At 39.8% G+C, this 25,643-nt stretch overlaps 1 protein-coding gene across 2 annotated transcripts; it reads right to left on the bottom strand.

Moving 5' to 3' along the window:
- Positions 1-455: 455 nt before the first annotated feature.
- Positions 456-24,766, bottom strand: LOC103973840 (PHD finger protein ALFIN-LIKE 8). 2 transcript variants are annotated; one of them, XM_009388503.3, is made up of 5 exons: positions 24,459-24,766; positions 24,320-24,352; positions 16,798-17,026; positions 1,106-1,232; positions 456-1,027 (listed from the first exon to the last, which is right to left on the bottom strand). In XM_009388503.3, exons 1-5 carry the CDS (start codon positions 24,556-24,558, stop codon positions 749-751), a joined length of 768 nt encoding a protein of 255 aa, XP_009386778.2. In that variant the 5' UTR covers positions 24,559-24,766; the 3' UTR covers positions 456-748. The 2 variants fall into 2 exon arrangements, with proteins under 2 accessions (XP_009386778.2, XP_009386779.2); XM_009388504.3 differs by having other exon boundaries at positions 456-1,024.
- Positions 24,767-25,643: the final 877 nt, after the last annotated feature.

Below are 25,643 nucleotides of genomic sequence, written 5' to 3'. Positions count from 1 at the left end.
CAATACAATAAAACTCCAGGAGTTTATCCAGTAATGTAATATCAAGCAACAAAATGCTTTTCCTTTGCAAGATTATAAAGCAATTGGTTTGTTGTTCCAGTCAAAATCTCCAAATAATAAGCAATATTCCGAGCACTTTCTTGATGAGAACATTTGACACATTCTTAAAAGATGTGAGAAAATATGTGGTGGGAAGGATCGGCTAATGACATGGAGCAATATTTAATTAAAAAATGATAAAACTGTAAACTTGGATTACCTCAGTTAAACAGCTAATTTTTTAGAACACCATTTATCACAAACCAGTCAGCAAGGAAAAAGCACCAACTAAAACAAAAGAGCTTACATGAAATCCTTTACTAACTTTGCAACTATAACATGAATTGTGATGATCAATCAATCACAAATGAGTCAAAAGAAAGTCAAAAGCCAACCAATCAGAGGGAGAAAAATCATTAGACAAACATACTAATTTGATTTTCATTCTCAAAAAAATACAATGCTGCTAAATCTGAGCCCCTACCATAATGGACCAAGTTATATTCAGCAAATAAAAGATTACCTAACACACCCATACACGAACCCTTGCGCAAATAGACGGCACTAGTTAACTACATACCAAACAAGGACATGAGGAAACAAAGTCTAGAACCTAACTAAACTTGGGCTTACATGTCTGCTGTTTTCTGCACATGTTGTTTTCCAACGGTACTGAAGAATTGGCAAATAATCCAAAACATTTCTTGTTTCATGCTCTAGCCCTCTTATTGCTACAACTCGGGCACTTGTAATGCTTGATGTGCTCAGCTCGGGCAGGGGTGATCTTGACACACTTCCCATGAAACCATCTCTCACATACATCACAGCATATCCAGAACTCATCATTAGCGTAATTGTCTCCACAGGCACCACATAAAGTGTTCTCATGCTCCTGTTCATCTTCCTCTTCATCTGCACCACTATCTTCATCTTCTTTTGGAGTTGGCATCCTTAAAGCCTTGGTTTGGGACTCTGCTGGTCTTGACTGCTGAAGGCATACATGCAATAGATATTGCAAATAAACAGATAAATTAAAGGGAAAAAATGTAATGTAAAAAGAATTTACCATCTTTGAGCTTGACTTGTTCTTGCTGCTGCTGTTAGAGGTCTTTTCCTTGAACTGTCTCTTTGTGGTACCAGTTACAACTTCATATATGGTAGGGAGATTGTTAATCATATTGAAAAGCCGCCTCCTGAAATAATTACAAAAACAGAGAGAACATGATATCAGAAATTAGCAATTTCTTAACAAGTGGATCTACAAAGAATGCTGGAAATGAGAAAACAAAACCGAGAAATATCAGATATATCCAATAGTATAACACCATAATTCACACATCAGCAATTCCAATGAGAACAGAACAGAAAAAGGGTTGAAGTCCCTATTAGAAGCATCAGAATTCAGTGTAATTATAGTGAAAACCATATGTATGAAACTCATATGTATGAAAACCACTCTTATAGTGACTGGAAAGCTAGATGTACGAAATTCTGATAATCATACATATACATTATGAAATTACAAATCCTAATAGCCAATTTTTAAAATACTATCCGAACTGGTATGTATTAACAGGTATTCACTGGTTCAGCCAAACATCAGTGTCAAAACATGACTTGGTATCGGTCTAGGTACAATTTAATTTTATTTCTATTATTTCATCCAATGATATCAGATGGTACAAATCAGTATACCATCCGATTCACCAGTAGTATACCTGTCCCAAAAGATTACCGAGTGACTCTTGTATTTAAAATATTGCTAATAGCAACTGTTAATTTTAGTGTCATACAGCAAATGTAAGGATAGTCTATCTATTACTTGCAGTGCAAGTTGATACGTAAGGATAGTCTATCTATTTAAAATTTAGAGAATAATTAGTTGCAGTGCAAGTTGATACGTAAGGATAGTCTATCTATTTAAAATTTAGAGAATAATTAGTTGTAAAGCCTGGCTTCACTGCAAAAGAAAAATGAGAAGAAATAGAAGAGTCACTTTAATCACATCTGTTGGCAACAGCCATTTGATAAAACTTAATAGTGTTTATTCACCATGCCTTGGAAGCTCTAAACTTAACATAAACAAAACCATTGACATATGAGGATCTTTTTCTTAGTAGTGTTTAGTCACCATGAACCGTATTTACTGAACTGAAGATGAGTTTTAAAAAGAAACTATTGGTAGTAAATTATTAGCACCTCAAGGTCTTCATACCAAAATATTGTGCATTTATATATTCTCCCATTGAAACCTTGAATTAAACCATCACCAGCAAGGTTTGCAATACCTGATACAGTATGATACAACGGTATTTACTGGTCCAACAGCTTATATGGATCATGGTGAACCGGGTGAACAATATAGGGCCCCTTATCACCCAATACACCTAGTATATGTTTTGTACTAAACTGTTCCCTTTTTCTTTTTTTTCCTTTTTCAGTATTTTTCATGTTTTTTTAAGAAACTCGATATGTCCTCTTATATAACAGTACAGACTGGTACGTAATCGGTCCAAGCCCTGACCATGACAATATTGGTACATGAAAATGTGCACCTTGCTGACCAATTAGTTAAATATGTGTATATATATATATATAATCAAGTCTCCTCATGCTTGTGGTCCTGCCCTAATCGTGACAGCCTTGAGGAACATGTCACCCTCCGTCACCTATCGCCTCCACCAATCAGGTACGCGCCTCATCTCTCTTTCGTTCTCTGCCTCCTTCCTCATCTTCCTCCAATACAATCTCTCCTTCCTCCTCTTCCTCCACTATGATCTCTCTTTCCTCTTCCTCTTCCTCCTGCCTCCTTTTACCCCACTGTCACGAACTTAGTTGGTTTTGCCTAAGTCATGCGGCACCCTTGCGTGTCCGTCCGCAAAGGTCAGCCTCCCCGAAACCTCCCATAGTCCCTTAGGACCTACAAAAAGAGAAAACGGGTTAAAGAAAGCGCCTCACTCGGGATCCACAAGCAATCATTTCAGAAAACACTTCATAGTCAATACAAATTACAAACAGACTTTACAAGCTCTAAACGATTACACAACAAAGGGTCAAAATGGTCCACTACAGACCGAATATCTCTCACAAGTGTCCACATGACACAACCTTTATTTACAAGCCTAAAAATGCCACCAAACCCAACTAAAATGAGGTTGTTAAGCCTTCGACCGTCCCTCTACATACTATGCAAAGCATGAATAAACCAAAAGACACGAACATACATAAGCATTACATCAAACATCCTATTTAGAATTTTTTTCGTGGCATTTTCCCTCACATATTCCTTCGACATCCTCGTCGAAGCCTTTGCCGACACTGCAACTCATCGCCTTTACTGAGTCTTCAATCTTCTGCTCCAGCTGCAATGCGCCTCTTGACTCCTAGCTGCTCTCTGCTGCTGTTATTGAGTAGTCGAACTTTTGATCCGCCATGTTGCTTCAACTCGCCAATGACTCTGACTCTAGTATGGGGTTGGCTGAGTTGTGTTGATCCCTGTTGGTTCCTGCAGATCCTTCAGATGAAGGAAAAGAGCATCCTTACTATGCGCCAGTCTCCCAAATGTCTTATGCAGCTTGAATTGGGTGGATGCTTGTTGAAGCTTTAACGAGCATCGCCTCGTAAACTTTTGAAGTTTTGGGTCCTTCCTCCACCAAATTTGCCCATCAACTCTTCTTTAACTTAGTTGTCACTTCCAAGTATATTCGCATCACTTCCGCTTTCGATTGGCATTCTGTTGGGAAATGAAACGGATAATCTACTCTCAATAGTACTGATCACCATTGGTGAGGATTTGACAACTATTGTATTACATTATCTTTGAAGGGTCTTTGAACCTATGCAGAGCTCCTCTGCTGGAAAGATAAGAGAATTGGGGTACTCGGTTTCACCCATTCTCTTAAGAGTTGAGAAGGCAAAGGTTACTTGACTTCGCCCGCCTCCTCAAGGGTTGTACTCCATGCATCGAGCTGGTTACTGGCCTTCGCCTGCTCTTTGCTCACACTTCTAAAGCACTTGAAGTGTTTGCACTCCTTGCGTTGAGTTAGCTACTGTGATTCACCTTCTCAATGTCATCGAACTTCTGGAATGCAAGAAGTTTTCACCTTAACTTGGAGCAAGTCTTTAATAGTTTCGATCGCCTCTGTGATTGTACTGTCTTCTCCATCAACCCTGCCGCCTACTCCATTGAGTAGCAAAAGTATAGCATCGTGTACTGCCTGCTTCGTTCCTTGGTCATGCACTCTTGTACGACCCGAAATCCTTCACTTTCGGTTATTTTAATGAGAAGCTCATTGCACCGGTCTTACGAAGTTCCTTGGCCTCTGCCCTTCAACCTTGTCTTGGTACTTGGAGTTTACCTCCGCATGCTCCACCTTCTCGGCCCCTTTCACGACCAAACGCTCTCCCTCCATGAGAGCAAGGGATCGATGACTTCATGGAAGTCCCGCCTCTACGGTACCATGGCGTTGTCATGCCCATGGCCCCATTATCTGTCGCCTCACATGTACATCCCTTTCTTCACAATCGGTAGATCTACCTCTATGGCACTCCTCCGAGTCCACCTCCATTCTAACCAATGCTTAGATTTTGGGTAGCTAAATCCCTCTGGACTCGTTGTCGCTTCCTCACCCTTTTCGTCTCTTTGCTTCAACACCTTTATGCTCTCCAAGTAGTTCCCTTTGGTCGATGGAAAGACAGACTGCAACTCCCATGCATGGTCTCTACCATCATGTTGCAGGGTTCACATCGATTCTGTTCTCCTTAGCTTCCTTGGTAGCAATGTTCGTTTACTCGATCTTGTCCTCTGACTTGTCGGGCTCCCTTAAGCGAATATGGGCTCTGGAGTAGTCCAACTCTCGAACTGCTTCGATCATACCTCTGCATGACCAAGTCCCTCCCATGGGACTCACTAGTACTTACATTCGAACTTTTCCCTCGGTAGTACACAGCTCTCATATGACGATGACCAAGGCTTTCATCCGATGCAAAATTCGATGCACGCACGGAAGACCCGCCTCTGCGATACCATGGCCTTCACTACTTGAATCCATAGCCCTTCTTGTCGTCGTGTTATTCATCGAAGTGGAGCTCCCAGTAGCTCCCGATCATACCTCCGTATGATTTAGTCCACCACGGGACTACAACCTGTGTGTATCGCATTGCCACGAACTATTCCACCACGATCCGCTGCACCACGTCGCCTCCTAATGACATCTCCATTGCATTCTGATCATTGTGGGATAAACTCGGATTGCGATCCCTCCATATGTGGCCTCTGCCAACATATCGTAGGGCCTCTTCCACCTTTAATTGTGTTCGCTCCTTTGGCAATCGACCTTCATCCACCCGCTCTTGAGTCACACCTAGATAAAGCACCGCTCTAGGACAATCTGTCACCTAATAGCTCTCGAAGTCCACCAACTTCGCTGAAAATAGTGCACCATTGTCTGGATCCTGAGCCTCTGCCCCCCACCAGCACAATCTCCACTGCGCACCGCTTCCTTCATGGCAACTTAAATGGCAATCTACGACATATTCTTCAAGAGTACCCGCCTTCGCGTCCTCTTGCCCCGTGCCAAGGCCTTCTGATCCAAACTTCGCCTCCGTAAGTTGAGTCGCCTTAGTTCCTCCGTCAAATGCTTCTCTGAGGTAAAGTGCATGTGCCTCGAAGCTCCCTTTGTCTTTGGCACCATGCAGGATGAGCCCACTCCATCAGAATGAAGGACCCGTGGAGCGACATGATCCCTCTCTTTCCTCTGCAAGAGTTCATGTCATTGACCTCTGTCCAAGGAAAGCTCTGTGCCTCCGCTCCATGTTTTATCTTCTATGTCGGCTCCCTTCATGCGACTTAGGTGCTTCGCCAAGTTACACCTCAGTTGCTCCGCTCCTCGTTTTGCATTGAGTTGATGGTGGCTCTTGCGCCCACCATTCCACGGGTCAGCCCTCTATTGAATCCGATCTCCATATCGACTCCAAGTGTGCCTTCATTTGTGTTACCTTAGGTCGCTCCCCCACTTGATCTTGTAATGCATCCACCAATGCATTCTCTCAAGCGAGATCATGTGACGACTTCTCGCCGCTCACTCGATCTATTGAGATTCGTGGAGTTGTTTTTGAGGTACTCCTCAACATATGTGATCCGTTGTACATGATTCTCCCTCTAGAGAGCTGGGACTTATCCCTCCTGGATATCTATCCCGTTGGAGCAACATCTCTCTTCATTTCCTTCCCTTTAAAAGCTTAGGAGACCACCATCCCCTTAGACTACTCCGACTTGCTGAACAAATTGTGCATTGTTCTGCCTCCTGAAAACGCACTTGCTAGATTGCGACTCCACGTCAATACAACCCCCGCTGCACCACTCAAGGCCTAGCAACATGTTGAACTCGCTGCACACTTCAGCCTCCTACGGACGTATCCTTCTCATGCCGAAGAGAAAGTTTCAATGCTCCATAGCGCCGAGTTTCGGTCGCCTTGCGATAGCTACGAATATTCCATCGTCCACATACAAGCCCTTGCATAATTACCGAATTCTTCGAGTTAGCAATTCCCCTCACCTCTGTAAGCTTTGCACAACTCTTTCGGTCGCTAAGCAAACCATTCCACCTTGCATGGTCTCATCCTTTACCAAGCGCCTCACTTGCCTTGAGCACCATCAAGTATAGTTGTCAACGTCGAGTCGTAGCTCGAACTCAGCCATCCCAACTTTTGTACGCTACGCATTCTTCCAAGCTTGCTTGTTCTCGTGATGCCTCTTGCGCGAAGGGTTGGTCATTCCTCTGAATGACAATCTCAGATGCCCGCTCCTCCGAGCGACTCCTTTTCCCTATATCTCCATGCTCGTTTTCCTCCAAACGGTCGCACGTGTTGATTGCCCTCAACGCAGCCCAGTTATGTCCCCCACGTTTACATGTCAAGTGTTTCTATGAGTGCTTGTCCCACTCTAATACCATCTATCACGGACTTAGCTAGTTTTGCCTAAGTCGTGCGGCACCTTTGCATGTCCGTCCGTAAAGGTCAGCCTCCCCGAAACCTCCCATGGTCCCTTAGGACCTACAAAAGAGAAAACGGGTTAGAAAACGGGTTAGAAAAACGCCTCACTCGGGATCCACAAGCAAACATTTCCGAAAACACTTCATAATCAATACAAATTACAAACAGACTTTATAAGCTCTGAATGATTGCATAACAAAGGGTCAAAATGGTCCACTACAGACCGAATATCTCTAACAAGTGTCCACATGACACAACCTTTATTTATAAGCCTAAAACGACCACCAAACCCAACTAAAATGGGGTTGTTAAGCCTTCGCCCGTCCCTCTACATGCTGTGCAAAGCATGAACAAACCAAAAGACACAGACATACATAAGCATTACATCAAGCATCCTGTTTAGAATTTTGTCCGTGATACCACGGCTCCTCTTCGCTCACCGTCTTTTCTTCTTCCTTCCTCTTCCTCCAAGCGTCCTCTTCTTACTTCCTCTTTCTCCATCGCTACCTATTCCTTCGTCTTCTTTTTCTTCTTGTTCATTTTTGAACCTTTGGTACAGGTGTATCATGTGATGGTACAACAGTAACAATTGGTACATATTGGTCCAACCGGGGACTAGTACAGTACCCTGGTATGATATTACAATCCTTGTTTACGAGCTAAAACAAACCAACGATTTGATTTTCAGGAACATGAGGGGTGCTAGCCAGACATCTGAATGGCCAGTTTTTTGTTATTTTTTAGACAAGGTGCTATACAACTGAACCAAGAAAGAATAAAAGGATCTGATCTGATAGTGAGCTGGTTTAAGTCTGATTAGGTTAATTCATTACTCAGAACAGATAGGGACTTTTTTCTGTAAAAACAAATATTCTAAACACACAAGAATGTCAAAATAATAAAAAGTAAAAAACAAGTATGTCTAATTGATCAGCAGCTAGATGCAAGATACTCCTTTGTGGCAATCAAAAGATATCTAAGAAAATAAATTATGGTCCATTATTAACTATGGAAAATTGAACAAGGGCAAAACCCTCCAGATGGCGCATATTTATAAAGGTAAACAACAATATAAGAAGTTTTATTGGTTTCATACAACAAAAAAGATTGTTAAAAACTGAAAAAAAAAAAAAAAAAAAAAAAAAATTTATGAATGCAAAAACAGATTAAGGCAAGAACATATTCAAATTCCTAGAGACAAATGGAGGCACTTTTGTTACTAGTATGCAGGGTAAAAACTTATCCAAAAATATGAAATGAATAAGTAACAAGCAAACAAACAAATAGGATCATACTTCAATGTTTGAAAAAGCACTAGGCACTAAAAGGCGTCAAGGTGCCAAAATGCTCGAAGGAAACAAAACGAGACGCTCCTGGATATTAAAATTTATAAAATATATCACGATTGATAAATATGATCAACTGAAATAAGTCCCTCAACTTCTTTCTAGTGAAAAAAGAGAAATAGTTAGATCCAAAGAATGCATGCATTAGCATTATGAAAATAAAAAGTAAACCTTTACAATGATCACAAATCAAAAGATTCATAAAGAAGTTAACAAACTTTGACAGAAACAAAAAAGAAATAATGAAAATAGCACAAATATTTTTGCTCCACATGCCCTTCCAGAACACCTAATACCATATTCTAAACCCAACAAAGTCATTCAATATTTCTGATGTTGTTTCAGTTATAAATACAGAAAGCACAAATGAACCACACTACAAACAAATCCATTAACCTACCTATTGAATTATCCAAACCACGGTCTGCAATACCAAATGATCCCGCCCGTACCAGTCCGTCAGCAGACCGGTACACGGACCGCCCGCAACCGAGCGGTACCGTCGATTGAGGTGTTATCGTTGACAGTGACCGAGGGAGAAGAAAGAAGAGGGAGAAGGGAAAGCAAGAAATAGGAAAAAAAAGGGAGAACTTGGAGATTGCCGCTCTTCTCCTCGTATATCGGCGACTTCTCATCCGCGTGTGGTAGAAGAGGCATCGGCGTCGCATGGTGGAGAGAGGCGAAGATTTTTTTTTTTTTTTGTTCTTCTCTTCTCAGGCGACGTCGCCTGCAATTTTTTTTTTATCCGCAACATCGCCTCGACGACGTCGAAATTTTTTTTTTATTTATCTATGACATCGCCGGCAACGTCATAATTTTTTTTTTTAATCTACAACGTCGCATTTTTTTTTTATCTGCGATGTCGCCCCGCATAGAGGTAAACCGAGCAGTTTACCTTTATATATATATATATATATATATATATATATATATATATATATATATATATATATATATATATATATATATATATATATATATATACAGAGCAGTATATCGAAATATACCGCTCGGTATACAATATCGTACCGTACTGAATAAGTCTCGAAATTTCGGTACAATACGAAATTTCAGTCCTTGATCCAAACCATGCCATGGAAGGGAATAGATGGAAAAGTATCAGGCTCCTGTACGTTTGAAATATAAGTTACTAGAAAACTTTTGTCAACTATAGACTTAAAAGGAGAAGAGGAGATGGACAAGATGACAATCACCAGTTGGCGGAGAAAGGTAGCAATGTATATGGAGAAGCCGAGGAGGAAGGCAGCAGAGTATGGCACACAGGATTCACACGGCTACGATGGTGCATAGGGCGGAGGAAGGCCACAAATGACGGTGTAAGGCAAAGGAAGAGGGCAATCGATGACGTATGGTGGAGGAACAAAGCAACACACAACAACTACATAGGGTAGAGGAAGCTCGTGGTCAACAATATAAGGCAAAGGAAGAGGGTAATCGACAATGTATGGCAGAGGAACGAAGCAATACACAATGACGACATAGGGCTAAGGAAGGTTGTAGTCGATGGCATAAGACAAAGGAAGAGGGCGACCAACGACATATTGTCACAGACTTAGCTGAAATTGCCTAAGTCATGAGGCACCCTTGCAGCAAAGTCACAGACTTAGCTGAAATTGCCGAAGTCATGAAACACCCTTGCACCAACTTCTCAAACTTAGCTGGGATTGCCGAAGTCATGAAAGGCCCTTACGTTACCTATCCACAAAGGGTCAGCCTCCTCGCAACCTCTTATGGTCCCTTAGGACCTACAAAAGAGAAAACAGGCTAGAGAAAGCATTTTACTCGCGATCCAACAAACACTTCATAGCTAATGCAAATTACAAACAGACTTCACAGGCTCTGAACGGTTGCATAACAAAAGATCCAAAATGATCCACTACAGACCAAAATCCCCACAAGTACCCACATGACACAACCTTTGTTTGCAAGCCTAAGACGACCACCAAAACCAAAGAAAATGGAGCTGCTAAGCCTACTGTCAACCCTTTATATGCTGTGCAAAGCATAAACAAAACTGAAAAACACGGACATACATGAACATTACATCAAACACCTCATTTACAATTTTGTCCGTGACATTCTCCCCCATTTATTCCTTCGACGTCCTCGTCAAAGCCTTTGCAGACACTGCATCTCCTCGCCTTTGCTGAGTCTTCAATCTTTTGCTCTAGTTGTAATACGCCTCTTGGCTCCCAGCTACACTCCGTCGCTATTGTTGAGTAGTCGAACTTTAATCCGTCGTGTTGCTTCAACTCGCCAATGACTCTGACTCTGGTGTAGGGTCGACTGAGTTGTGTTGATTCCTGTTGTTTCCTGTGGATCCCTCAGATGAAGGAAAAGTCCATCCTTGGTATACGCTAGTCTCTCAAATGCCTCATGTCACTTGAAGTAGGTGGATGCTTGTTGGAGCTTTAACGAGCATCGCCTCGCAGACTTTAAAGTTTTTAGATCCTTCATCCGTAAAATTTGCCCATCGATTCTTCTTCCATTTAGCTATCACTTCCAAGTAGGTTCGCATCACTTCCGCTTTCGATTGGCATTCTATTGGAAAATGAAGCAGATATAAACTACTCTCAATAGCACCAATCACCATTGGTGAAGATTTGACAACTATTGTTTTCCATTAGGTTGCTTCGAAAGGTCTTTGAACCTATGCTGGATAGATAAGAGAATAGGGGTACTCGGTTTCGCCCATTCTCTTAAGAGTTGAGAAGGCAAAGGTTACTTGACTTCACCTGCCTCCTCGAGGGTTGTACTCCATGCATCGAGCTGGTTACTAGCCTTCGCCTGCTCTTTTACTCACACTTCTGAAGCACTCGAAGTATTTGCACTCCTTGCGTTGAATTAGCTACTGTGATTCACCTTCTCAATGTCATCGAACTTCTAGAATGCAAGAATTTTCACCCCAACTTAGAGCAAGTCTCTAATAGTTTTGATCGCCTTTGGGATTGTACCATCTTCTCTATCATCTTTGTTGCCTACTCCTCTAAGTCGCAAAGGTACAGCACTGTGTACTGCCTACTTCGTTCCTTGGTCGAGCACTCTTGCATTGATTCGAAGTCCACTTTCGGCTATCTTGATGAGAAGCTCGTTAATACCGGTCTTATGAAGTTCCTTGGCCTCTGCCCTTCAGCCTTATCTCGATACTTGAAGTTTGCATCTACATTCTCCACCTCCTCGGCCTCTTTTATGACCAAGCATTCTCCCTCCATGAGAACAAGGTATCGATGACTTCAGGAAGTCCCGCCTCTGCGATACCATGGCGACGCTATGCCCATGGTCCTACCATCCGTCACCTCGCATCTGCGTCCCTTTCTTTACGATTGGTATATATGCCTCTGTGGCACTATGGCACTCCTTCAAGTCCACCTCCTTTCTAACCAATGCTTGGTTTTGAGTAGCTAAGTCCCTCTGGACTCATCATCGCTTCCTTGCCCCTTTCGACCTTCTGCTTCAACACCTCTATGTTCTTCAAATAGTTCCCCTTGGTTGATGGAAAGGTTGATTGCAACTCCCATGCATGGCCTCCGCCATCTTCTTGCAGGGCTCATGTCAATTCTATTCTCCTTAGCTTCCTTGGCAGTAACGTTCGCTTACTCGACCTTGTCCCCTAACTTGTGGGGCTCCCTTTAGCAAATATGAGTTCTGGAGTAGTCCAACTCTCCAACCGCTCCGATCATACCTCTACATGATCAAGTCCCCCCCTAGGGACTCACTGGTACTTGCATTCGAAATTCTCCCTCGGTGGTACACAGCCCCCTTATGCTAATGACCAAGGCTTTCATCCGATGTAAAATTTGATACACACACGGAAGACCTGCCTCTGCGATACCATGGCATTCACTCCTTTAATCCATAGCCTTTCTTACCATCATGTTATTCACCGAAGTAGAGCTCCCAGTAGCTCTTAATCATACCTCTATATGATGTAGTCCCTCGTGGGACTAGTTTCGTGTGTATCACATTGCCACGAATTGTTCCACCACGATCCGCTGCACCATGTTGTCTCCTAGTGACATCTTCATTGCATTCTAATCATTATGGGAAGAACTCGGATTGCGATCCCTCTATGTGTGGCATCTGCCAACATATCACAAGGCCTCTTCCACCTTCGATTGTGTTCGCTCCTTTGTCAATCGACCTTCGTCCACCCGCTCGGGTCACACCAACGAAGCATAGCTCTAGGACAGTCCGCCGCCTAGCAGCTCCTAAAGTCCACCGACTTCGCTGAAATTGGTGCACCATTGTTTGGATCCTGGTCCTCTGCCCCCACTAGCACAATCTCCACTTCGCACTAATTCCTTCACAGCAACTCGAATGGTAGCACTGTGACGTATTCTTCAAGAGTACCGGCTTCCGTGTCCTCTTGCCCTGTGCCATGGCCTTCTAAACCCAGCTTCGCCGTCGCAAGTTGAATCGTCTTAGTTCCTCCGTCAAATGCTTCACCGAGATAAGGTGCATGTGCCTCGAAGCTCCCTCCGTCTTTGGCACCATGCGGGATAAGTCTGCTCCATCAGAATAAGGAACCCATGGAATAACATAATCCAACTCTTTCCTCTACAAGAGTTTATGTCCTTGACCTCTGTCTAAGGAAAGCTTCATGTCTTCGCTTCATGTTCTATCTTCTATGTCGACTCTCTTCATGCGGCTTAGGTACTTCACCAAGTTATACCCAAGTTGCTCCGCTCCTCAATTTGTATTGAGTTGATGGTCGCCCTCACGCCCACCATTCTATGAGTCAACCCTCCCTTGAGTCTAATCTCTATATCGACTCTAAGTGTAACTTCATTTTGTGTTGCTTTGGGTCACTCCCCCACTTGATCTCATAATGCATTACCTCATGCGAGATCATGCGACGACTCGTCGTCGCTCACTAGGTCCATTGAGCTTTGTGGGGTTGTTGTCTTGAGGTACTCCTCAATATGTGTCGTCTGTTGCACATGATTCTCCCTTTGGAGAACTATGACTTATCTCTCCAAGGAATCTGTCTTGTTGGGAGCAACTTCTCTCTTCGCATCCTTCCCTCTAAAAGTTTCAAAGACCACCATCCCCTTGAACTACTCCGCGTTGCTGAGCAAACTGTGCATTGTCTACCCCCACAAATGCACCTGCTAGATTAGGACTCCTCGCCAATATAACCCCTGCTGCACACCTCAAGGCCTAGCAACATGTTGAACGCACTACACACTTCAGCCTCCTACAGACGTATCCTTCTCATGCCGAAGAGAAAGTTTCAATGCTTCATAACGCCGAATTTCGGTCGCCTTGGGATGGCCACGAATATTTCATCGTCTGCATACAAGCCCTTGCATGAATACTGAATTCTTCGAATTAGCAATTCCCCTCACCTTTGTGAGCTTTGCATAACTCTTTCGATTGTTGAGCAACCCATTCCACTTTGCACGGTCTGTCTCATCCTTTATCAAGCGCCTCACTTGCCTTGAACACCATCAAGTATGGTTGCCAACATCGAGTCGTAGCTCGTACTTAGCCATCACAACCTTTGTGCACTACGCATTCTTCTCAGCTTGCTTATCCTCATGGTGCCTCTTGCGCGAAGGGTTAGCCATTACTCCGAATGTCAATCTCAAATGCCCACTCCCCTGAGCAACTCCTTTTCCCTACATCTCCATGCTTGTTTCCCCTAAACAGTCGCGCGTGCTAACTGCCCTCAACGCAACCCCGCTAGGTCTCCCACGTTTGCATGCCAAGTGTTTCTATGTATGCTTGTCCCACTCTGATACCATATGTCACGCGCTAAGCTGATTTTTCCTAAGTCGTGCGGCACCCTTACGTGTCCGTCCGCAAAGGTCAGCCTCCCCGAAACCTCCTATGGTCCCTTAGGACCTACAAAAGAGAAAACAGATTAAAGAAAGCGTTTCACTCAGGATCCACAAGTAATCATTTCAACAAACACTTTATAGCCAATGCAAATTACAAACAAATTTCACAAGCTTTGAACGGTCACACAACAAAAGGTCCAAAATGATTCACTATAGACCGAAATCCCCACAAGTGCTCACATGACACAACCTTTGTTTGCAAACCTAAGACGACCACCAAAACCAAAGAAAATGGGGCTGCTAAGTCTACTGTCAACCCTTTACATACTATGCAAAGTATGAACAAAACCGAAAGACTCGGACATACATGAGCATTACATCAAACACCCCCTTTACAATTTTGTTCGTGACAATCCGCAAAGGGTCAGCTTAGTTGCAACCTCGCTCAGGTTTCGTAGGACCTGTAAAAGAGCAAGTTGATTAGTTCGAAAGCAAGCAACAAACAAATCCCGATATCTCGCGAAGAGGGCAGCTTTACAAGCAATTCAGTAAACACTTGGTGTACAAGAGAAAAAAGAGATGAAGGTGAAAACAAGGACTTTAGAAGGCAAAACGAACAGTCGTAAGTCCACAAACAACTGCTCACCAGGTGTCAAGCGCAATGGCAAGTTCCCATTAACTTAATGTACGAACTTATGTAAATCGATCAATGCCCGACACTACCTCGAAGCCCCATCCACCCCTGTGCTACCCGAGGGTTCCAAGGGTCTGAGCTTATTGACGTTTTACACCGCACCACGGCTTGTAGAAAACAGGTCGTGGCATGCGAAAACGAAGCCATTTTGGGGCAGTTTTGCCCGTTGTGGTGAGCAATTGCATTGCAGCACTACGAACTATTCTTACTTACATTCTTCAAGTAAAACACACAAAACCAAGGCAAAACATACTGCTAAGCATCTGTACAAGCATGCAAAAGCGACAAACAGTTTGTTGAGTGAAGATGTTGCGGGTGCGCGCGACGACCGTGTGTGACAATATGGCGAAGGCGATGTAGGCTCTCTCTTCGGCTACCAAAATGGGTCAAGCGACGAGGGGTGGGTGTGGGGTGGTAAGTAGTTGAACGGACTAATCTAATTTGATTGACTCAGGTGGCACGCTTGAGTCACCTAGCGCTTGGGTCAAGGCGTTCACTCAAGTTGTGCCTCTTTAAAGCAACTCGCCCGAACCCTCTTCAAGGTGCTCGAGCCTTGGCTTGCCTTGCCCGAGCGCCTGAGCACCTTTTCAAAACATTGCATACTATCATCAAGAAAAATGGTGATATGAGGATTCCTACTTGTGAACAACAGACTCGTTCTTGTAATAGTCTTAAGGGCGACGAGTTTTGAACAATTACAAAGAAAAAAAACATCAGTTCCACTGATGCAGAATTAGGATAGAGTTTAGAAAGATCATAAAAGTTAGTAAGAAAATTGGTTTGAATTTGCCTAATATAATCACCTTTTTTTCATAAACAGTAAAAATGACGAAAAAATAAATAATATTCAAATAAAATTGCAAAGATGTGCAACAAGAACCAGGATCAGCAATATTGATCAGAACTGGCATAAATGATCAGCACTAAGGTTGGTGACAACAGCCTGATTAGGCACATTCCCACTGATTGGTGAATGTTCCTCATAATCTCATGAAAAATCAAGAACACGGACTTAACCAAACCCAACACAATCCCCGATCCATGGAATCAACAGATTGGCATGTGTATTACAACATTTCAATGATCTATGATCATCACCTTTAACAATCATTCAATTGTGATGTCTATACTACCCAAGTACGAGATAGCTCTGTTTTAACCACCAGCAGCTTGCAACAAAAGGATGAGATGGTGACAAAAAAATAATATGCAGTCAATCACATAGTAGCTCATATATAAAAATCGAATACCAATATCATAAAATACCAAATGTCAGAGTGCCATAATCCACCCAACCTATAGAAGTTAAACAAAACTATCAGCTGGCTAACACAATTAAAACCAAGGTCTGTCATACCGAAACGTACCACCCATACCAGGTGGTACGTACCGGTCCAACAGGTTACCGGTACGCAGACCGCCCAGTACCGCTACAGTGCTACAGTATTATACTGTATCGCCTACAATCCTATAATATAGCACTGCTACAGTATAAAAAAATATAAAATTATTCGGTACATCAAGGTGTACCGCTCGGTATGCCCTGATGTACTGCCCGGTACACCGGTACCATATCGTACCGAGCCCGGGTCGAAACACCAGTACGATACGGTACGGCGAACCTTGATTAAAACCACAAAAAAGTTAGGTAATTCCTCAAATATGCATTTATAAACCTACAAAGACCAATTATGTAGCACAATTGTATAAGCATTCTCAATCTTACAAATGCAAAAAGCAACCATGTGGTTGTTATTACTTGTATGGCTGAAGCATGATACAATTACGATAAGCTACTTAAGTGTATTTAACTTAGAAAGAAGTGAATTGACCAGTAAATGCATCAACCACTGAATAGACTGAGGAATAAATTCATCATTACTAAGGTGACTTGCCTTAGCTCCAGTCAGATAAACATTACCTGGATTCTTTATCGAATCCAAAACGTGCGCCAAAATAGAAGGCAACGGCAAGTAACCATGCATCGCTGTGGACTGCAACTAGGGCAAGCCAGTCCTTTTCATCCATACCATCTCGCGCAAAGTTGATTCCCAAGGCTGGCTCAGGAAGTTCTGGAGGTACTTCCTCAGCAGGCAAGGTTACTTCCCAAGTCTCATTAGGAAGCCCATAAAGACATAAATTCTCCTTTTCTGCAAATATAATCACATTATTAGTAGTTGCATCAATAACAACAACAATAAGCTGTGAAGATACTTCGTTAGTTAAACAACAGATGTAAATGTATAAACCGCATAACAATCCAGCAACAGCCTGATGCAAAGGTCTTCTACATATACGGACAGGAAAGCTTAAATGAACATGTATCATACAGCATGGTGCACAATTCTAGAAACATGATTCAGATACCAAAGGGGTAAACTAAGAAAACCAAGTTACAATTCTTTAAATGTGTTGATATTACATCATTGCAGTAATTCAAAACCCATTTGAGAAAAGAAAAAGGCGAAAATGTCAGAAACTCTTAAAAAACATAGTTCTTGACACCATAAAAAAAACATTTCATGCAATTTGAAAAAAGTTTATGTTCACATTCAATCAGATTTGGTTTTACATTTGACTAAACTAATTAACTACAATTGTAATAGAGTACCTTCAACTGAAATTTATCTATTGATTAGCTTTCCTATTCTTTCTCATGATCCTCAGTTGACTTTCATCCGTAGCTTTTGGAAATTTACAGATAATCATGCAATTGTTAGGATTATCTGGATTATACAAACTTATACTTCTGAATCATGGCTACTCAGGACATTCTGAGCTTCAGATAACATTGGATCTTTAGTTGAATAATGAGCAAGGATGATGAGTTTGATCTATTCTGTTCTATTCTGACTTTCCTAATTCTCCAAAGACATCATGATCATACATGAAGTCATTTGCAAACACGTGTAGAACCTAATGAGCAAGGATGATGAGTTTGATCAAGATGTCTCGTTTTCCGAAATCACCACCAAAAAGATCTTAACCTCTTCTTAAGCCTTTTCTTCTGTACTCAGCATCTAACCAAAATGGATTCGACATTTGGACATGACATATTTAAAACCTTAACACCAGGTTAAACATGTTAAAATGAATGGTATTTGGATATACATATTAATTAAAAGAACTTAAATCTCCATCTAATACCATTTTTGGTAACCTACTAGACTGGTACAGTACCAGTGACATTGACTTGTAACACCTTAAATAATTGAATAATATAATAAAATATAATAATGAATGGTGTTGTATGGTAGTAATTTGTCAGACCAATAACTGATTCCCAGAAAAACCATTTCAACAATGATAAACAAAGTAGCGCAAGTTCAAATACATACAGAACTGAGAAGAGAGAGAGGCATTAAGGCACCAGTCTCCAATGATTTGCAGCTCCAATAGCATTAAATTCTCAGTAATTTTGAGTATCAGTGGATTGTGTAAAGTTAAGTATATGACAACAAGGAATTTAGGCCTTTAGGACTTATGTTATAACAAAAACATGAAAGGTAGGATAATTGAAATGCCTTGGACATGCTCCAAGTCCTCGAAACTAATTTCATGAGAATAGTCGCCTCACACCACTCACATATATTGTAGGACCAAGTGCTTCTTTCACTCATTCATTCACTAATGATACATATTACACCACTTTTTTCCTTTTAACAAACTCCCTAAGTACAAGAAACAAATAGAAAAAAAATAGAAGAATAAAGAAGATAAAAACAAGAAAATTACAATTAAGAATTACATCCATTGAATTGAGGTCTATTAAACAACTTTCTTAAATTAAGGACAATAATACATACAAATTTAATTGGATGATAATCTTTCCTTTTACACCGCAGTTGATGTAGGCTTCATTTTTTGAGGATTCTCTAATCAAACTGAACACCCTTGTAAGAATGAAGTACTTGTTCAAGCCTTGGAATCTTCAATCAAACACAAAATTGACTTTCCTATTTTTAAAATTTGGCTTTCTTTTCCAAGTAATGTAAAAATATAGAAGACATTGTCATGTGGCAATGGCAAAAAAACCCTTTAAGTTACTAAAACCATTCCAAAGAAAAGCAAAGAATATAATAAATAAAATGAAGAACATGTTCGATCCAAGGTTCACCATTTTAATCAAAAGGGATTCAGAATAGCATTTCACTTTTCGCACTAAGTGCAAACCCAAAACGTGCCTTGATTTCCATCACATATGGGTCAACCCATGTCAAAGGTGGTTAAAACACGACTAAAATTTGTCGATCAAATTGCTTAAATTAATTAAATCATGTCAAAGATGAGTTAATGATAATACCATACCATCCTCCACGCACCTCAAACCTATTTCAAAAATTCTTCTTTAAGGGGTGGGGCAGAAATATTTCAAATTTTGCTACATCTATATTTTCACAATCATTAATACATATTTCAAGGAAAAAATTAGCTTTAATTACTAACAAAAGTAGACATAATTATAAACACATAAAATTTTGTCTCATCAGAAAAATTGATAGATTTAATTTTGTGTAAGAATTGTAAAATTACACATGGCAAAAGCTTGACCAATCAACATATTTTGATAGTTTTAAATGTATGTTTGAGGAAATGGAGCATAAAAAATTGAAGTAGTTTTACTAAAAGTAGTTGGTACTTGGTAGATATCAAAGAGAAGGTTTGGATTTTGGATGGGGAATTTGGATTAGGATAATACAATTATAATGTGGAATTTCATAGCTACACAGTTTAAAAGTGTGACAAACGTAATCGTTTGGGAATCTAAACAAACTAGTGTGGCTTCAAGATAGCAGACCTGATGATGGTTTGGGGAGGTTCAAAAAGCAATAACTACTAAAAGTAGTATGTTTTAAAGATTGACAAAATTATAAAAATGAGAAAATTTTGGAAGATATGTAAAACAACGAAGCAAAAGAAACTTATATATATATATATATATATATATATATATATATATATATATATATATAGAGAGAGAGAGAGAGAGAGCAAATTAGAAGGCATTTGATAAATTTTACAACAAGCTAGTAAGTTAAAATATGGAAAAGGACATTTTCCATGTTGCTAAAACCAGGGAAAGGAATAAGGATAATTAAGCGTATAAAGAATGACGATCAAAAGGTACATATTATTATTAATGATATAGAATTTTTAAAAATATGAAGAGATTATTTTTAAAAATTATTTAATGAGCATTCTCTGGATAACTTAATTTTAGCAATAAACAGTAGTGATAAATTTCAAAATCATAGATTAGTTCATAAAATTAAAACAAATTAAAGAGGGTGAAGATAGGTAAAATAGTATAATATGATGAGAAGTCAAAGAGTTTAGAGAGAGGTAGTTTGGTTTACTAGTTTATTTAAAAATTCTGAAAATTAAAAAAGATGTATGACAAACGAAATGGCTTCTAATAACAATTTAGAAGACTTGGAAAAATATTCAAAATTGTTGAAACCATATAAGAATTAAGCTAATGAGTCACAGTACTAAACTTTGGGGAAGGGTAATGGTACAGTAGTAGGAAATAGGAAAACCCTCGGGTTTGACTGCATTCCTCTTAATAACTGGCCCACCTTTTTTAATATGGATGAGATGATGAGGTTCTGGTTTCTAAGTTGATTTGTAAAAGTAGTTGGAATTCTTAATAACTTCATGAACTGCTTATGCTGTTTTAGCGAAGAGGATTTGCAGGATTCGTATACCCTTAGCTTCTAGTGATGACAGCTGAATTTGGGCTTCTCACCCTTTATTGGATGCCTCAGGCAAGAGTCTTTACAAATTTAAGCAAAACTAGCTGATAGCTGGACTGGAAGGCTGAAGTGGAAGGGAGGCAATGTGAGGTTTGGATATAGTTCCTAAAGTTAATTTTTTTTATCTGGAAACTCATTTAGCACAGGCTTGCCTTGTTACATGGGCCTCTGTCTGGTCTGACTTGGAGGTTGTGAGTTGTGACTCGGTTAATCATCTCCTTTGAGTATAGGTACATGATTTCTGTTTGGAGCATCATTCAGGATACTATTTTACTTAAGAGGATTGGAAAAATGGGGCTTGGTTGGAGAAGGGAAAGGATTTAGATGTTTGCTCCAACAAAATCACTTGAGCCATTATAGCCTATGCCCCTGGTTGTTATTGGGAAAAGAAAAGAAATGACACTGTGCATTGCAACCACACTCTGCACCCAGCCACTATATGGACCAATTGTCCAGGTCTGGGCCAGTGAGCATAGCTCAAGTATAGCCTCATCTGAGGGAGCTTGGGGTATTTGCCCAACTGGGAACATCCGAGTCTCCAACCAGGTAATGTACTATATATATATTGTGATAGCTCTTTTGTTGTTAATTTGGTATGTGTAGAGGCACTGGTTTTTGCATCAAAGACACGGAGGAGGAGGACATGGCGGCAGGAAAAGTAGCAGTCAGTCCTAACAGCCCCATCAAAGCTAGTGTAGAGCTGTGTTCCAGGGGCTGAATTGGGCTAGGTAAAGAGAGCTCCAGCATATTTTGGTGACTGGAAGCTAACAGATTGATCTAGATTCTAAACAACTCTGAGCGAAGAACTTGGACTATCAGAAACCTGCTTATTGACTGTACTAAGCAGGGAAATGATGTTAACAAATGGGTTCATGTGCCAAGCAAAGCAATCTTTTGGCCCACCATCTTGTTAACCAATCAAGAACCAATGGCATCTCTCTTTTTTGTAGCAGAAGCTGCAGTTTCTGTAGCTGGACCAATTTCCTTAATAGTGAACAGTTAGTTCTCTTAAAAAAATTTGGGAAAGGATGACTCAAGGAAATATAAGGTGCAGAATATTTATGAGAATCAATGTGGTTTTATGCTCAAAAGACCAAAACACAAAAGCTACTTATTTTTAAGGTAATTTATGAATTACTATAGAGAAAAGATACAGTTGCATATGATTTTTATTTACTTAAAAAAGTCTGACTTTCTAGGTTTTCACTATGGTGGGTTTTATAAAAAAAATGGAAAATCTAGTAAAGGTTGATGTGACAGAATGTGTATAATCGAGATTGTTTGCTGGCATTAGGACTGTAGGTTGTGCCTAGCAAATTTTGTATAACTATAAGGTTACCTCAAGTATCTTGCAAGTGTTTACTATTTTAACTTACTAGTCATATACAGATTAGACAATCATGGTGTATATTATTTACTGTAGATTTTGTTTTGGTTGATGAGAGTCCAGTTGTGATTCATTTTAAATTTGAATTATGGAGACAAACTCCATGCTCTAAAGGTTTTTAATTAAGCAAAGTTAAGACCAAATATATAATATGTAATTTTAATAAACTATTTTAGTATCTTGAATCTAATATTCAACCGAGAGGGGAGGTTGATGAAGATATTCTTCATAGAATAAAGATTAGATTGCTAAAGTGTGAGGGGTATTAGGTATTAGGAATTTTCTGTAATCATCCAGTGCTCCTCTTTTAATGTAGCTAAAGTGGGAATGTTTTGAGTAGAAAATGGGGTAACCCTTTTTCCTTTCCAGGACCATCAAGGACATAATTTGACTTGGATGTGCCAAGTTAAAAAAATAAAATACAATTAAACATGTTTTCATCTTAGGGAGATTTGTCCAAAATTAGGGAGATTCATCCAAAATGGTATGGACAAATTGAAAGAAGGTATAAATGTTTTGTAACAAGACAAAAGAGAATCGATCAAGATAGTGGTGCAAGAAAAGGTAGAGAATTATTTACGGTAAGAAATAAAAAGAATCTAAATAATCTTGATTTAACTTCAGCTATTGTCTCAGCTTAGTGGCAGGCAAATATCCATTGTGATTCAGGTGACCCCCAATATTTGGGACATTATGACTTATTTTTATTGAACAGATCATAAAGATTGAGTTAGGTTACCCAATTAATAAATTGGTTGTGTTTGGAATACAACATCATTATCAATTTAATAGGAACAACACAATAAGATAAGTACAGTAGGACAATTGAATGAAGTGACTGGATTAAAAAATCTAAAAAATATATATGAATAAAATTGCCAAGTACTATTTTACTCATGAAATCCTTCCAAACACCACCCTGGAGAGCTGCCACACATCATGTAAAAGATCCAAACGCACGAGATGAAACAAAAAATACTTCAATTGTGAATGCATGCAACCAAATGATAGCAATTGCATCTCCAAATGCAACATTCTCAATTAACATATTAGTCCAACTAGACAAAAATAAATCATGTTTAACAATAAAGTTCCTGTAGCACTTCTAGATTGTGATTCATCTAACCATCAATATCATCAAGGGTATGTTATTTGTAAAATTGATCAATTAATTATATGAGATGCATGACAAGCCAATAGATGGATTCCACCACTTAAAACAAGCAGAAAAGACAATAAACAAATTTCATTTGTTCATCGCTCAATATCTGAAAAAGTAAACAAAAAGAAAACAAATCAGATTAAGTCAATTGTGAATCTAAGCTTGTTGCTTTAAGACTGAATGATAGTGAAATAGTTGTTTCTGCATACTTAGAGAAGGAAAAAATTCTGAATGAATAAGAAAAGAATGAAGAGAAGAATAACAATATGACAAGGGTAACAAACAGATAGCAAACCCTGCTATCTACCAAAATTGAGTATTGTTCACCATTCAAATCCATATTCTATGCCCTGATTTTTATGTTAAACTCGAGCAACTACTGTCCTAATCAAACTAAGTCTTATTAGACTCTCTACAATTCCAAGAACTTATCTGGATAATGATGAAGCCATATATTCTAAGTGATCTTAACCATTTACAAGACATACATCACAAACTAAGGATATACTCCAAGTAAAAAGGTGATCGACAGAGAAAATGACATACAGATTCCATTCGTCATTAATCAACCAATTAACAGATAATAAGCAAAGTTGTTATTTACCAAAATTGAGTATTTTTCCTTTTCACTAACCATCCTTATTCTATGCCCTCATTGATATGTTGAACTCGACCAGCTATTTTCCTACGTGAGCTAGATCTCAAGAGAGTCCTTACAACTCCAAGAACTGATCTGGATAATGATAGAGTCCTAAAATTGAGATTCTATTTTCATTAGACTTACTTATTCTATGCCCTCATTCTTATGTTGAACTCGACCAACTATTTTCCTACTCAAGCTAGGTCTCAATAGACTCTCTACAGCTCCAAAAACGGATATGGAGAATGACTGAGTGGTACACTCTCAGTGATTGACCAGTTACAGGACATACAACACAAAATAAGAATATATTCACAGTAACAGGAGACCCACAGAACATGGCATATAGATACCATTAATCATCAATCACCCGTTTATATGATAGATCAAGAAATTCTACTAACTGCTATCAAGGACAATACCCTGGAACTAACAGAACACTGCGACGCGTAACCCTAACCAAAGGGAATAAACCAAAGAAAGGCGCTAACATTTCACCTGGATCGCACAGCTGGTAGAACTTTTCGACATCTGCAGCAGCAGCAAAGGCAAAAGTTTAACACATCGATTTCGAGGAAAAAACAACAAGGAATCAAACAAATCCGTAAGAAAAAGAAAAAATGTAGTGATTAAGCACCGGTTGTGAGCGCCTTGATCATGCCGGCTCTTCGGCCTCTGAAGTCGCGGAAGACATCCTCCGCAGTGCGAGAACTGTAAGCTCCATCGCCCCCGTCCATTGCTCGATTCGACCACAAGCTAACGGGAAAGAAATCGAGGATTCGAGCGGGAATTTGACGCTATGGATGACGAAGAACGAGCTCGAAGGGAGGTAGAGAGAGGCTTAGGGCTTCGAATTCATTGAGGGGAAAGATACGGTTGAAGACTTCGAGGGGAAGGAGGGATTCAAAAGCACATCAGACCACGAGCGACAGAGAGGGCTGTATTTGTTATGGGTTTTAGAAGAAGCTTTCTATTTACGGCTCTCTTTACTATTAATAATCTCTTATTATTAATATTTTAAATAATAATAATAATAATATGTTATCGATTTTATTTTTTTTATATAACCTCTTATTTTCATCCTTATCGGTCCCACCCGACCCGCTCATCAACCCTCGATATTGTAATTCGAGAAAGAAAAAAAAATAAAATAAAAGGAATGTGGAGGAGGAGGGTGAGAAGGAAAAAGAATAGAATCTTTATATTTATTTTTAAAAGAATAATTTAAAATTTTTAAAAATAAAATTATAAATAGTAAAAAGATTGTAAAATAATAACCTCCTTTTAAGAATATGGGATGGTTGTAGGTTCATTTTTGTTAGGCAGGTGTCGACAATTAAGAATAATGTCTCTTATGTTTCTTTAGGCGGTCTTCATTTTTTAAATTTTAAATTTGTGTCCTGTCCCTTTCTTAATACTCAACATATTCTTAAACATATTAAAAATTATTTTTTGATGATCACTCTATTAACCATAAGATATATTACTCTAAATGGATGAATTGATCTATACTATGTTATCGACCAATCTGCATCTTCCTCCTCTCCTCTCAACTCTCTCCTCTTCTTCTCTCATCTCTCATCCCTCCCGTCTACTCTCACCTCTCCCATGCAATCTACTAGTGTTACAAGTCTTCATTTTGTAGAATAACATAGCATCGTTTTTTTATTATTGCTCTTTTTCTCTTCTCTCCGAACCAAAACGTGTTAACCAACTTGCGTAGCCGTGCGGCCAAGGTGTCAACATGGTTCAATCTGATTACCGATGTTCAAGATCATCCTGATGATTAAGCCTCCGTCAAATCGGGTTGGCTTCGGACGTA

Source organism: Musa acuminata, chromosome BXJ1-1, assembly GCF_036884655.1.
Source record: "Musa acuminata AAA Group cultivar baxijiao chromosome BXJ1-1, Cavendish_Baxijiao_AAA, whole genome shotgun sequence".
Lineage (NCBI taxonomy): Eukaryota > Viridiplantae > Streptophyta > Magnoliopsida > Zingiberales > Musaceae > Musa > Musa acuminata.
This window is presented reverse-complemented; position numbering and strand designations above follow the sequence as displayed.